At 48.2% G+C, this 13930-nt stretch overlaps 1 protein-coding gene across 2 annotated transcripts in view; it reads right to left on the minus strand.

Moving 5' to 3' along the window:
- The window catches only part of IRF2 (interferon regulatory factor 2), a 93727-nt gene that overhangs the window by 13944 nt on the left and 65853 nt on the right, over nucleotides 1-13930 (minus strand). For both annotated transcript variants that reach the window (XM_003792787.2, XM_012806987.2), the window contains exon 6: nucleotides 9809-9926. In XM_003792787.2, coding sequence (XP_003792835.1) covers nucleotides 9809-9926 — 118 coding nt within the window. The remainder of the gene's footprint in view (nucleotides 1-9808; nucleotides 9927-13930) is intronic.

A 13930-nucleotide genomic window follows, 5' to 3' on the forward strand; every position in this document is an offset into this window, starting at 1 on the left:
CCCAACTGTCTCTCAGAGTCACTGTACCATTTCACATCCTCACTAGCAACGTCTGAGGGCTATAATTTCTCTACATCTCTGCCAGCATTTGATGTTGCCACTGTTTTTGATTTTAGCCATTCTGATAGGTAAGTAATGACGTTTCATTATGGTTTCAATTTGAATGTCCCTAATGCCCTACCTCCATTTTTAAAAGAACCAACTTTAAACAGCTGTAGGCAGCTGACTGGCTGATCTGTTCCTGAATATTAGCTCTGACAGATAAAGGGGAAGAAAACAGTGTGGTAATGACAATGTTTTCCCAAGCTCCTCGAAGCACTTTGACACCATAACCAACGTTTTACTCACACCTGTATAAGTTAACATTTCAACCATGAGAATGACAGGGAAAGGATCATTATCCCATTCCACACGAAGAAACCCAGGCGCAGAGAGGGAGGCTGACTTGTCCAAACTCACAGAACTTGGACTGAGCCCAGTGCTGATCCCTGTCGTTCTCTCACCTGCCTACAAAATGCTCAGGTGAGGCAGGAAAGGGGGACACAGTCTAGGTGCCTTGAGGAGTCAGCCGTCACCAACAGGTTCTTAGCTTTTTGTTGTTATTTTCCCTTCCCTTCCCTTCTTTCCTGAGACAGGGTCTCACTCTGTCAGCCTGGGTAGAGTATCCTGACATCATCACAGCTCACAGCAACCTCAAACTCTTGGGATCAAGTGATCCTCCTGCCTCAGCCTCCCCAGAAGCTGGGACTACAGGTGCCCATCACCACACCCAAATAGTTTTTCTATTTTTAGTAGAGATGGGGGTCTCACTCTTGCTCAGGCTGGTCTCAAACTCCTGAGCAAAAGTGATCCTCCTGCCTTAGACACCCAGAGTGCTGGGATTATATCTGTAAGCCACCATATATCTGTATGCCTGGCCAAAGTATTTTTTGTTTGTAAGTCAAGTTCCTGTTTTAATTAAGCTTTGTGTGGTGTGATGCAAGTACTGTCTTAATCCTACTCAGGGAAGATTTTAGAGAATAATGGGAATTTTTGTTTTTTTTTTTGAGACAGAGTCTCACTTTGTTGCCATTGGTAGAGTGCCGTGTGGTCATAGCTTACAGCAACCTCAAAGTCTTGGGTTTAAGCAATTCTTCTGCCTCAGCCTCCCACGTAGCTGGGACTACAGGTGCCCACCACAATGTCGGACTATTTTTAGAGATGCGATCTCACTCTGGCTCAGGCTGGTCTCGAGCCTGTGAGCTGAGGCAATCCACCTGCCTTGGTCCCGAGTGCTAGGATTACAGGTGTGAGCCATCAGGCCTGGCCCAAGGATAATGGGAATTTAATAGAGAAAAGGAGGGGCACAGAAGAAGCAAGGAAAGGAGACGTAGGACATGATAAAAAGTCCAAAAGCCACAGTGTAAAGAATGGAAGGGAAATTGGATGCTATTTAAGTTTTCCTGGCAGGGATAAAATTAAAGAAAAGACAGTCAGGCCACACATGGCAGGCAAACTCCCAAATCCTCATTTCATCCTCATTTGACTATGAAGCATCAATTATGCAGCGCACTACACACCCTGACAACAACCAACAAGTCTCTCAAGTCTCTTCTGCCTCTTCCCCTCCATAAAATAAAATGGCAAGAAAACGCAATAATGTCCTGTCCTATCCCAAGTCTTAAGAAGCAGTCAGTGGGTGGAAATCAAAACCAAATGGGGGGGGGGTGTTTGAGGGAGGGGTACCCACAATATGTTACATACCGTGACAATAAAGGTTGTTATACATTTTATTTAAATCAAGGCCACTGACCCGGCACAGTGCTCATGCCTGTAATCCTAGTACTCTGGGAGGCTGAAGCAGGTGGATCTCTTGAGCCTCAGCCTGAGACCAGCCTGGGCAAGAGCAACACCCCATCTCTACTAAAAACAGAATATCTAGCCAGGCATGGTGGTAGATGCCTGAAGTCCCAGCTACTTGGGAGGCTGAGGCAGGAGGATCACTTAAGCTCAGGAGTTTGTGAGCTACGATGACACCACAGCACTCTACCATGGGTAACAGAGTGAGACTCTGCTTCAAAAACAAAACAAAACAAAACAGATCAAGGCCACTTTCACTGCTGATCCATCAAGACTCATTTCTTTTTCACCCTGTTTCTCCTAGCAGGGAGGCAGCAGGCTGTCCGGGGCTGGGCCACATGCAGCAGCAGAGGCTCAGGCAGCCTCCTCCTGGGATCCACCGCTTTGTTCTGACCAGGAATGCTTTTCCTCCCTGCTTTTCCTCAGGGAGGCTCAGCTCAGTTGTCAGCTAACAAAGATGGCCTGCCCTGTACCAGACACTGTCACCACACAGCAGATGCAGAGAAGAACCCGGTGGTCTGAGCGAGGTCTGTGCGCACAGTGGTGGCCAGCACCCAACAATCTAGACAGCCAGCTGAAGGCAGGAGAGAAGCAAAAAGGAAAAAAAGAAAACGAAGGGAACCGTGTGATAAAAGCTGAGGAAGAGCAGGCATCAAAGGGGGAGTGACACAAGGGAGGAGGAGGAGGTAGGACAGATATTCAGCGTGCCCCTTTCCCACCACCCCAACACAGGCCAACTGCTCTGCTCGGAGTACCTCTCACGCACTGTCCCTGCAAGGTCCCCTCTGCTCGGCCACAACTACAATGTGATGCGACCTTGCAACACTCCCTGACCTTCTGACTGGCGTAGCTGGGTAATTCTACAGATTAATTCTCGTCTCGTCTCCTCAAAGCAAACTGCAGCACCTGACAGCCAAGTACCTGCCTTAGAACCTTCCAGGCCCACTCATGACACCGGCTCACGTTTGCACCCAAGAGGCGTCTTTGAATACCTGGGGAGTAAATGAACGCAGGAAAGTGCTCGGGCTTGAGGACTAGAGCCGGAGCTCTGCAGCAGTTTGTGACAGTTTGCAAATACGGGCCATAACAATTCGTGTGCTCTGGACAACCTCAAGCCTTCTAGTCAGTGGATGCTTTTAGAGCCAAGAGGTGTGATAAAGACACGACAGGTTGAGGGTATCAGGTACTGGGGGTTGGTGGCTGGGAAGGACAGTATTTCAGGGGATGGAAATGTTCAGTCCTGAATATAGCAGCAGCTACACAACTTAGAGAATGGTGTACTACATGTACTATATTGGGGGCTTATTCCACCACAGTTCACTTACATGTGACTGAAAAAAATTAATTAGCACCCTACTATGTCGCCCTTGGTAGAGTGTCATGGTGTCACAGCCACAGACTCAGATTCTTGGACTTAAGCAATTCTCTCGCCTTAGCCTCCCAAGTAGCTGGGACTACAGGTGCCCGCCACAATGCCTGGCTATTTTTTGGTTGCAGCCATCATTGTTGTTTGGCAGGCCTGGACTGGATTCAAATCCGCCAGCTCTGGTGTATGTGGCTGGTGCCCTAGCCTCTGAGCTACAGGCACTGAGCCCTTACTGAAATTCTTAAGTATATCCTGAATGCTGGTGACCAGGTTGGAAAACTCAGTTTTTGTTTCTGGGCTACAATCTGGGTACTCGGTGAATATGATAACATCATCTCCAAGACCAAATTTCACCCCAAGGAGACGCAGCATTAGGCTTCTGTGAGGGACAAGCTCTTTGCTCCATCCCAACAGCATTCAGGGCACTTTAGAAACTTCCCGAGACACCAGTCAAAGCAGGGGAATCCCAGCCCCTGCTGCTGGTCAGCCTCAATCCCTCTCTTTCTCTCTCTCCCTGCCCTCTCCTTTCTCCTTCTCTCTCTCTCATCTCTACCTCCCTCTGCTCCCCGTGTGATTTCTCTGAACCACCAAGTGGCAGCAACACTGACCTCTGACAACTGAAAAGTCACATTAATACCAAACTCACCTGCTCCAGCAGTAAGGACAGGAGCCATACTAATGACCAAACCTGACTAGTGCCCTGACCACTGGCCTTTGGCTCTCCCTAGCCTCTGAAAGATCTCACAAAACTACTAGGAATGCATGATCATGATGGGTTCTCGAGACAGAGTATAACTCCGTCACCCTGGTAGAGTACAGTGGCATCATAGCTCACAGCAACCTCAAACTCCAGAGCTCAAGCAATCCTCCTGCCTCAGCCTCCCAAGTAGCTGGGCCTACAGGCGCTACCAACATTTCCAGCTAGTTTTTCTATTTTTAGTGGAGACAGGGTCTTGCTCTTGCTCAGGCTGGTCTCAAATTCCTGCACTCAAGCAATCTTCCACCTCAGCCTACCAGAATGCTGGGACTACAGGCACCCAGCCTATGATCCCTGTTTTGGACATGATGAACCAACAGCATCACAGAGAACTCATCAAGGACCTCAAGGTCTGGACTAAGTGGCAGGATTAGGATGCAACATCCGTCTTACCTGCTCTGCAAAGTCCACCCTCTGTAATATGGTCTTCCTGACAGAAGGAGTTAACGGAGTCCCAGCCCAGCTCCTCCCGGCTCTCCAAGCCCCTCTCAGGATAAGAACTTTTGAATCTCACCTTACTGCATCTCTGGGCTCATAACCAACCATGACATTTCTTTTCAATAGTTCTCTACTGGGTGCCAAGGAAATTCTCAAATGGTTGGAAGCACTAGAGACCCACTAAGCTCCTCCAAGCTTATTAAAGTCAGCCCATCTGAAGAGTCATCCACAGGAATGTAATCTCATCTGGACCTAGCTGCTGAGAATTACAACAATATTATTCATGGCTCGTTACTGACGAACCAGTTTGAGTCCTTAAAAGGTCATTCTTACTTTATTAACAATTTTTGACCAAACGTGGGCCCCACCTGAGAGCAGCCTCTTCCCAGGGCTTGGAGAAAGTACTTGAAAAGAGACTCTCATAAAGATCTTTGGTGAGGGGGGTGGCCTGATCCTACAATTTTACAGGGGAAAAAAAGCTAAAACCTAGAGGTCAGAGATATTGCTAAAGTCACCTGGGAAGCTGCAGAGTCAAGAATGAAACTTATTACCAAGGCATGTTAATAAAATCAGCCTGTTCGCCTGGGTCATAAAGAAAAAATTTCCCCCTGACTCCATCAGAAAAAGTGAGCAAAACTGTTAATACTAGCCCCATGACATAGTATAGTGGGAGGCTATTTTTCTTACTCAAAAATATTTTGAAATAAAAAAAAGTATTTTGATACAATGCTGATAACATCATAACCATATTGTACCATTTTACCTCTTTCTGGCCCCAGAGTGATTTATTTGTATACCTCCTTTGATTTTTACAACGATAAGGTGGGCAGGGTCAGTATTAATCACTTCCATTTTACATGTAAATATATATATTTGCATTTTATAAGTTATATATGTTATTCTAATTTCTATACAAATCAAATCTCAGATCTAGGTCTACAACTCAAGACTTCTAACTCCTCATCTTGTGATCATTCTTAGTAAAACAAGACGTGGTAGACTGAGGTGCTCCAGGCGAGTGATAGGAGAGACAGCACCTCCACGGAAGGGGATCTGCCCTTGCGTGGGCCAGACAGCCCCAGCGGCAAGCTCTGCCCCCTCTCCAGGGCAGCAGAAGGGCAGGAGGAAGCAAGAGTGTAGCTGGGGCAGCACGTTCTCTTTACCCCCAGGAGAAAACGGCATCATTTGCCATTACACAGAGGCCAGCAAAGGATGAGTCCCAGTAAAAACTCAGGAGAGTTAACCTGTTGTCTTGAGGGCCAATGATCCAGAGCAGAAATCCCAGCAGACTCGGGCTGTCAGCTCCCACCCACCACTGGAACTGCCCACTGGCCCTTCCTTCCAGTGCTGTGTGGACAGAGTCGACAAATCCCACCCCAACCTCACTGTCCACCAATGGCCACAGGGACGTTCCACTGTTCAAAATCCTTCAAATTTGAAAGCGGGTATAAAAGCAGCAGGCAGGGCCCAGGCCCAGATCACCCCAGACCTCAGATGACATTACAGGGCTGAGGTCTTTCTCTTGGGGGTCAATGGTTACCCCAGCATTAAAAAAGAAAACAACTCACTCTGTGTGGAGGATGAATGGGAAAGAGCAAGATGAAAACCAAGCCCAGATGAGAGGGAAGGGAGCCCCTGAAGCAGAGCCAGAAGTGGGAGGGGATGGACTTGAGAAATACGGTGAGGAACCGAGGACCTGAGAGTCATCAATAAGGTGTGGGCGGGAAGAGAGGGGAGGCGGAAAGTATACATAGTCTCCCCAAAAGATGCCTTCCTTTCTTTCTATTTTTATTTTTTGATACATAGTCTCACTGTCACCCTAGGTAGAGTGCCATAGTGTCACCATAGCTCACAGCAACCTCAAACTCTTGGGCTTGATTGATCCCCTTGCCCCAGCCTCCCACGTAGCTGGGACTACAGGTGCCTGCTACAACATCCAGCTAGTTTTTCTATTTTTAGTAGCAACGGGGGAGCTCATGTTTGCTCAGGCTGGACTTGAACTCCTGAGCTCAAGCGATCTGCCCACCTAGGGCTCCCAGAGTGCTGGGATCCATAGGTGTGAGCCACCACTCCTGGCCTCCAGCTTTCATAACTAAAAATTTCTTAGGGTTAAATGAACAACAGCCAAACTCCACTGCCCAGGCCTGCAGTTTGACTCCTGTGGCTGAGGAGGCACCCACAGCCTCACCTTGGTAACCAGGTCCAATCTGCACGAGAAAAATAAAGTGCATTACGGGCTCTGAGTCTGGGTGCGTTGTGACATCTTGGTTGGCACCTGGCATGGAGCTTCATAATGCTGTGAGTTTTCTAGGGGTCCCAATAAAACCAGAGGCCTTATCTCTGGCCCTTGCTCCTAACAGGTGCAGCCTTCCCAAGAGAAGGGACCGGTCATAGCTGATAAGCATGGAAGATCTCTTAAGACGGGGTGCGTACTCACTGAAGATCCACTCACCCCAGAGCTACCTTTTTTTTTGAGACAGAGTCTCACTATGTTGCCTTTGGTAGAGTGCCATGGTGTCACAGCTGACAGCAACCTCAAACTCTCGAGCTTAAGTGATTCTCTTGCCTCAGCCTCCCAAGTATCTGGGACTACAGGCACCTGCCACAACGCCGGCTATTTTTGTTGCTGTTGTAGTTGTCATTGTTGTTTAGCAGGCCCAGGCTGCGTGTGAACCTGCCAGCCCTGGTGTATATGGCCAGCGCCCTAGCCCCGAGCTCCCAGAGCTACTTTTTATCTTATAGGTAAAATTTCCCATCTTAACCGCTAGGAAAAATGGAACAAAGGAGATGGGAAATGGCAAAGACACGGTTCCAAAGCCCTGTGTCACCTCTGCCACACACAACAACCTGAAACCCCTATGGACTCTGGCACCAACCTTGAGTTAAACTTTAGGGTACTCCCGGCCACCCTGAAGTCTGTCCCCATGAGGTCAATCTGCGCTCATGAGCCTTCAGGACACACCCCATTGCTGCTCCAGTCTCTAAGGTTGGCTAAAAGAGCCGCTTAAGCTTTGCTTTAGAGGAAGTCAGTCAAATTTGGAAGCAATTACCAAACCCAGAAAAGTTCAATAAAATGCACTTCGGGCAGCCCAAATGAAGAAAAAAATCCCCAACATGTGAATTCCTAATTGCTGTGTGTCTGGTTGCTTGGAAGTAATGAACGGTGACCCTTGTCTCACCACGACCTTTGCTTTATTGAAGGGTGGGGTTGCCTTTGATGAAGAAATACAATGGGCTTACAAAGCATTGCCCAGGAAGTTGCACAGAAGGTGGGCACCTGCAAACACCCTCCACTGGCCTGGACAGAGTTTCAAGGCAGCCCAGCAAAAGCCCTGCTAACCTGGGCAAGGGGCCAACTGAGCACTGTCAGGACAAGTCAACACACTGCCGGCTCCCTCCCTTTCCTAAAGACAGAAGTTGCCACACACAACAAAAATTCAGCACTAAAGGAAAGTAAAAATAAAAATAGGCGGTTCTTCTCCCTCCCTCCCCTTAAAGTGGAAAGCAAGGATAAGTCTTTGAGGCATTGAGCCCATGGACATGATTATACAGAAGAGATGGGACATCTAAAGACATGTCCTCGCTCAGCGACACTGCACTCCTCCTGGGCATACACAGCTCATTCAGTCTGTTTTTTTTCTGAGTCTCACTCTGTTGCCCTAGGTAGAGTGCCACAGCCTCAGCCTAGCTCACAGCAACCTAACTCCTGGGCTGAACTGATCCTCCTGCCTCAACCTCCGAAGTAGTTGGGACTACAGGCGCCTGCCACCACACCTGGCTAGTTTTTCTATTTTTAGTAGAGATGGGGGTCTCACTTTTTTTTTTTTTTGGAGACAGAGTTTCATGCTGTTGTTCTGAGTAGAGTGCCATGGCTGTCACACAGTAACTGCAATCTCTTGGGCTTAAGAGATTCTCTTGCCTCAGCCTCCCAAGTAGCTGGGACTATAGGTGCCTGCTACAATACCCTACTATTTTGTTGTGTTTTCTAGCAGACCTGGGCTGGGTTTGAACCCATCAGCCTCGGTGTATGTGGCCAGTGCCCTAGGGTGGTCTTGAGCTCCTGAGCTCAAGCGATCCACCCGCCTCGGCTTCCCAGAGTGCTAAGATTACAGGCATGAGCCACCTTGCCTGATAGCTAGTTCAGTCTGGAAGTACATTCAGCTATCATGGAGAAGAGGAAATGTCGCACCCCTGAGACTCTCCCCCGGAGTCTAAATTTGGTTCCTTGCTTATTCTCCGCCATTTCTCCTCTTCTGTCCCCACAAATGGTAACGCTGCGGTCCGGCTGGGGGTTTCTCTGGTTGCCATGTGTCTCCTTCCATGAAAACAGGAATTGGGCCTCCCTGACCTATTTCCTGCCTACAGTACTGAGTTTGGTATTTGGGAGGCCCCGGGAAATACCTGTGCATTCAGAGTGTGCCCTTGGGCAGTGTGTCTCTGCGCCTCAGATTCTTTGTCTGTAAAATGAGCACCACCACTGCTGGGGAGAAGCTGCTGAGAGGACTTGTGAGAACACTTCCCTCTCCTGGGTTCCCAAGTTTTTATTAAAAGAAAACAAACACTTTTTATTGCAAACACTTTTGTCATGTCCATCAACCCAGGAAAGGATTAACAAACTGTGGCACATGTATATACCATTCAGTCATAAAAGATAGAGACTTTACATCTTTTATGTTTATCTGGATGGAAATGGAGAACACTCTTTTTAGTAAAGTATCACAACAATGGAAAAGCAAGTATCCAGTGTACTCAATACTAATATGAAGCCAGTAGATGAACTAATACACGCCCACATAAGAGAAAAACACGATTCAGTTCAAGTTGGGGGGGGCGGGGAAGGAAGGTAGAGGCAGGAAGAGGAGAGGAGGTGGGGGCATGGGGACAATGTAAGGGCACATGGCACACCTCCAGGGCGCAGGACACAACTACAACAGGGACCTTACCTAACAAATGTAAACACTGTAAGCTAATCGTCTGCACCCTCTTATTTATTTGAAATTAAACACACACACATACACAAAAGAACACTTTTGTCCACCTGACCAAACAGTAAGTCTAAAAACGGTAACCATTAGCCATTAGGAAACAAATACTTTTTTATTCAAAGGAATTTGTTCTGTAACTTTTAGATTCAGTCAGAAGGCCACACCCGAGGATCTAGAAAGCCATGTGTGGCCCCAAGGCAGCAGGTCCCCACCCCTCGCTCACCCATCTAAGTTCCTTTTTTTGGATCCATGAAGGCCTTTTATTTTTCAGCCCTGAAATCCAAGGGCTGAAACTTGCATCTGGAGATGGTTCCAAGACCTTCTCCCACTGCCCGGGTTATTTGAAGATCCCCATTTTACAAATCTTTAGATCCCTGAGGGCTGTCCGTGTGTCTAAAAATAGGAGATGTCAAAATAGTTTACCTATGATGTTCACGGTACTATCCACTTCATTTTTTATCGCTGAAGTCAGGACCGCAAATTCAGGAGAAAGATCGCTTACTCCATTACCAAGCCCCAAAGAGGACTCAACTGGTTCTTGCTAGGAAGAAGAAAAGAAAAAAGAATTCAGAACACTTCCTTTTCCCTCTCTTAGTTGAAACCATACCCTCTGTCCGCTTTGTTTAATGCTAGGGTCATTCATGCTCAGGGGCCACACATGTTGCTGACTTCTTTACATCGGCCTGTGTTGAGAAGCAGGACTCTGCGTGCAGTGTGCACTGGTTATTCTGTTTCCCTCCAGGAAACAGCACCAGTGTGTCTGGCTGGGCTTAGGAAATGCCTCCACTTGTAGACCATGGCTTTGGGGCCCAGCAGGGCTGCATGACCTTCTGTGTCACCGTCCGTGTTAACTATGGCACTGCACAGGGAGTGCCCCAAAAACTGACACCTGGCTTCTCACTAAGGCACGCTCCTCCTTCACAATATGTCTTAGGAAAAGCTTTGTCTCCATGACTGGCCCGAGAACAGGAGCCCAGAGGAGCTGTAGGTGACTTCTCCTCAGATCCAGTCCACCATGGACTTTGGCCTCTCCAGCGCCCCACGCCTGGTGGCTGCCCAGTCACAGGGCCACCCTTGCAGCTGAAGCCTACCTCTCCCTGGCCCCAGTCCAGTCAGGCCAGGCCACACTCACAGCTTCACGAGAAAGCCCTGCAGGAGCCCACAAAGCCCATCCCACGAGTCTACGCGTTCGTACTAACAAGTAATGAGAATAGATCCCTTTTGTGGACTGACGCTCTGAATTCCTGCTTCATTCAGAGGCCCCCATGCCCTCTGACAGTGCCAGCCACCTCTGGGGAGGCCAGTCCTGAGGGACAGTGGCTTTCTGCATTTTGATGGGGAGCCTTTCCTTAGAGAAGCTTGCATTTGCTTCTAGGACAGCAACCATGTCGCGTCAGAGTCACGCTGCCTGCTAGGGAGCCTGCTGTGAAAGAAGCAGGTTGAGGGAGAACCAGCGCTGGGAGCAGAGGCCCAGTGTGGAGGCTGTGACTGACTGTGCTTTGCAGAGTCAGGAGGGGGACACTGCTCTAGGGCATGGTGAGCGTTCTCACCTACACATTTAGGCACTAGGCATTTAGAATCAATGACTGCCCCCCCAATATCCTGTAGAAGTCACACAGGGAAAGAGGGAAATAATCCCCTCCCTTCAGAATCCCATCTGGGAAATTCCTACCATAAAAACCATGGCTTCAAAACATCACTTCACTCCATGGCTTTTTCTTAAGAAAAACCACTCACTCACACACACACCCACACACACAAAATGTAACCTACCTATCTGTACCCTCCTATTAATCTGAAAAAAAAAAAAAAAAAACCCAGTGCATGGTTTATCAGATGTACCCAAGGCCATACCTATGGAGGCCCAGAGCAGACCCACTGGGCAGGACTATTGCTCCTTTCTCCTTGAGCACCTTGCAAAAAAGCTCACATGCCAGTGACCTGAGAGTCACCAGTTTTTGTTTCCCTTAGTGACCAAACTTTTTTTTTACTTTTGAGACACTGTTATAAGTGGGATTATAAGCACCCACCACCACACCCAGCTAGGTTTTCTGGTTTGTTTTTTTTTTTTATGGTTTTAACGTAAATATATTTTTTTATTTTGTTACAGTTTGGCCAGGGCTGGGTTTGAACCCACCACCCTCAGTATATGGGGCTGGTGTCCTACTCACTGAGCCGCAGGTGCTGCTCAAGGTTTTCTGTTTTTAGTAGTGATGGGTTCTCGTTCTTGCCCAGGCTGGCCTCCAACTCCTGAGCTCAACAGATCCAGCTGCCTCAGCCTCCCAGAGTGCTGGGATCACAGGCGTAACCAAACTTCCGAACCGCATCTGGTCTTCCTAACTTCACCTGCACTCTGTTGGCATCTGGGGTCTGCCTTCCACTCCGTGTGGAGAATCTAATTCCCAGGCAGGGTGGCAGGAGCCCAGCTTTGAGACCAGACAGGCTAGGGGCAAAGCTCGGTGTCCCTACATCTCACGAACTGTAGGACCTTCTTTTTTTTGAGACACAGCCTCAAGCTGTCGCCCTGGGTAGAGTGCCATGGGATCACAGCTCACAGCACCTCCAACTCCTGGGCTCAAGCGAGTCTCCTGCCTCAGCCTCCCAAGTAGCTGGGACTACAGGTGCCCGCCACAACACCTGGCTATTTTTTTTTTTTTTGGTTGCAGCCATCATTGTTGTTTGGCGGGCCTGGGCTGGATTCGAACCCGCCAGCTCAGGTGTATGTGTCTGGCACTTTAGCCGCTTGAGCCACAGGCGCCGAGCCTGTCGGACCTTCTATAACCACCACACGCCTCTCTGAGGGCACTTCAAACAGCTATAAGCAATACTAGGACTTGTGTCATGAGGATAATGGGAAGATTAAATGAGATAAGCACATACATGGCACTGATTTAATAATAAGTGCTCACTGTTTCCAAGGTCACTGATAAAAACTCTGCTGTCCCAAACCTAATGACCTTCCTCGAGCCCCTTGCCCTTGACCCCGTGCCCGACTGGCAGGGCCACACTCTCCCTCTCTGCAACTGGACCGGCTGACGCTGGCAGTTTCCTTTCTTGATGGCTTCTTCACTTGCCCCTTGTTGGTCCCCTCCCCAAAAGATGCCCCACCATTCATCATTCCATTCCCTCAGTTCTCTCAAAACAAAAAAAAAAGAAAGAAAGAAAGAAAGGAAAAGAAGGCACAGGTATCCGAAGGAATTGCAGAAAGAACCACTCATTTGTCCGCGTTTCTTCTGCTGCCTTACGATATTTTTAATCATTCTGCTTCCAGGTTTCTTAAAAAATTAAAGAGGCAGTCAGACTTAGACATACCTAAACACCTAAATTAGTTCCGATTTCTCAGTGGAAGACCTTGATGTGTTTCACATGATCTGCAGTTTAATTAGTGGAAAGTGATACTTTCATCACTTTACACTTGAGAAAACTATGACTCAGATACTAAATTAATTTTCCAAGATCGCACTGCTTTCTGCCTGAGGGGACACAGCAGCTGAACTCAGTCTTGGGTCATGCAACACAGTTCAATTCCAGAGGTCTTCTGCCTTAATAAACCCGGCGCTAATGGAGGCTGAGACAGATTCTTCTGAACACTGCACTCCTCTCCGCGTTCCTGACTTGTACACTTCCCTAAAGGAATCTTGTGTCTACCGATGAAGACTGGGACAGACTATTCTTAACACGATTTACACCTCTCGTATCTACTTTTTATAAAACCTGTCATAGGGTGGGCCCTGTGGCTCATGCTGATAATTCTGGCACTGTGGAAGGCAGAAGCAGGTGGATTGCTTAAGCTCAGGAGTTCGAGACCACCCTGAGCAAGACTGAGAACTCCCATCTCTACTAAAAATAGAAAAACTAGCTGGGTATGGTGGTGCATGTCTGTAGTCCCAGCTACTCAGGAGGCTGAGGCAAGAGGATCGTTTGAGCCCTGGAGTTTGAGGTTGCTGTGAGTTATGAGGCCAGGGCACTACCCAGGGTGACTGAATGAGGATCTAAAAAAAAAATTGATAACAAAATAAATGAAATAACCTGTCATTTTAAGGTAATCAGCGCAAACCATCTCACTGTTACTATCTCTGCTGGAAGGATAGTACCATCAAAAGTATAGTCAAAATGTAGCCAGTGCTTCCTGAAAGGTCTCCATCCAGGATGCAGAATAGGCCCAGGGAGAAGGATCTGCCCTAAACCCAGCCCGAATTTCCCAAATTACTGAACAGAGAGATATCTAAAGCTAACCTATATTAAAAAACTACTGACCCCAAATTAGAAAAGGGATGCTCCTGGGGCCTCTCCTGATCCCCTTGGCTCAAATGTGTCCCCTGCCCCCCCCACCCTCCCTCCCCAGCCCTGCTCGGTTCCAGCACAGCCTGGTCTGGCCAATCCTGAACCGGCCTCCTCCTCCAGTTCCCTTTCTCACTTCAAGTCAAGTCTCTCCTGCAAGTCAAGTAGCTCAGAGCTTTCTGGGTTTCTAATCCTCTCGCCTCATTCCAAAGATAAACCAAGAGCTCCATTTGGGCCCCAGCTCCTGCATGGTTCATGAATTCT

Source organism: Otolemur garnettii, unplaced genomic scaffold (genome assembly GCF_000181295.1).
Source record: "Otolemur garnettii isolate 467f Iridium unplaced genomic scaffold, OtoGar3 scaffold00061, whole genome shotgun sequence".
NCBI classification, from domain to species: Eukaryota; Metazoa; Chordata; class Mammalia; order Primates; family Galagidae; genus Otolemur; species Otolemur garnettii.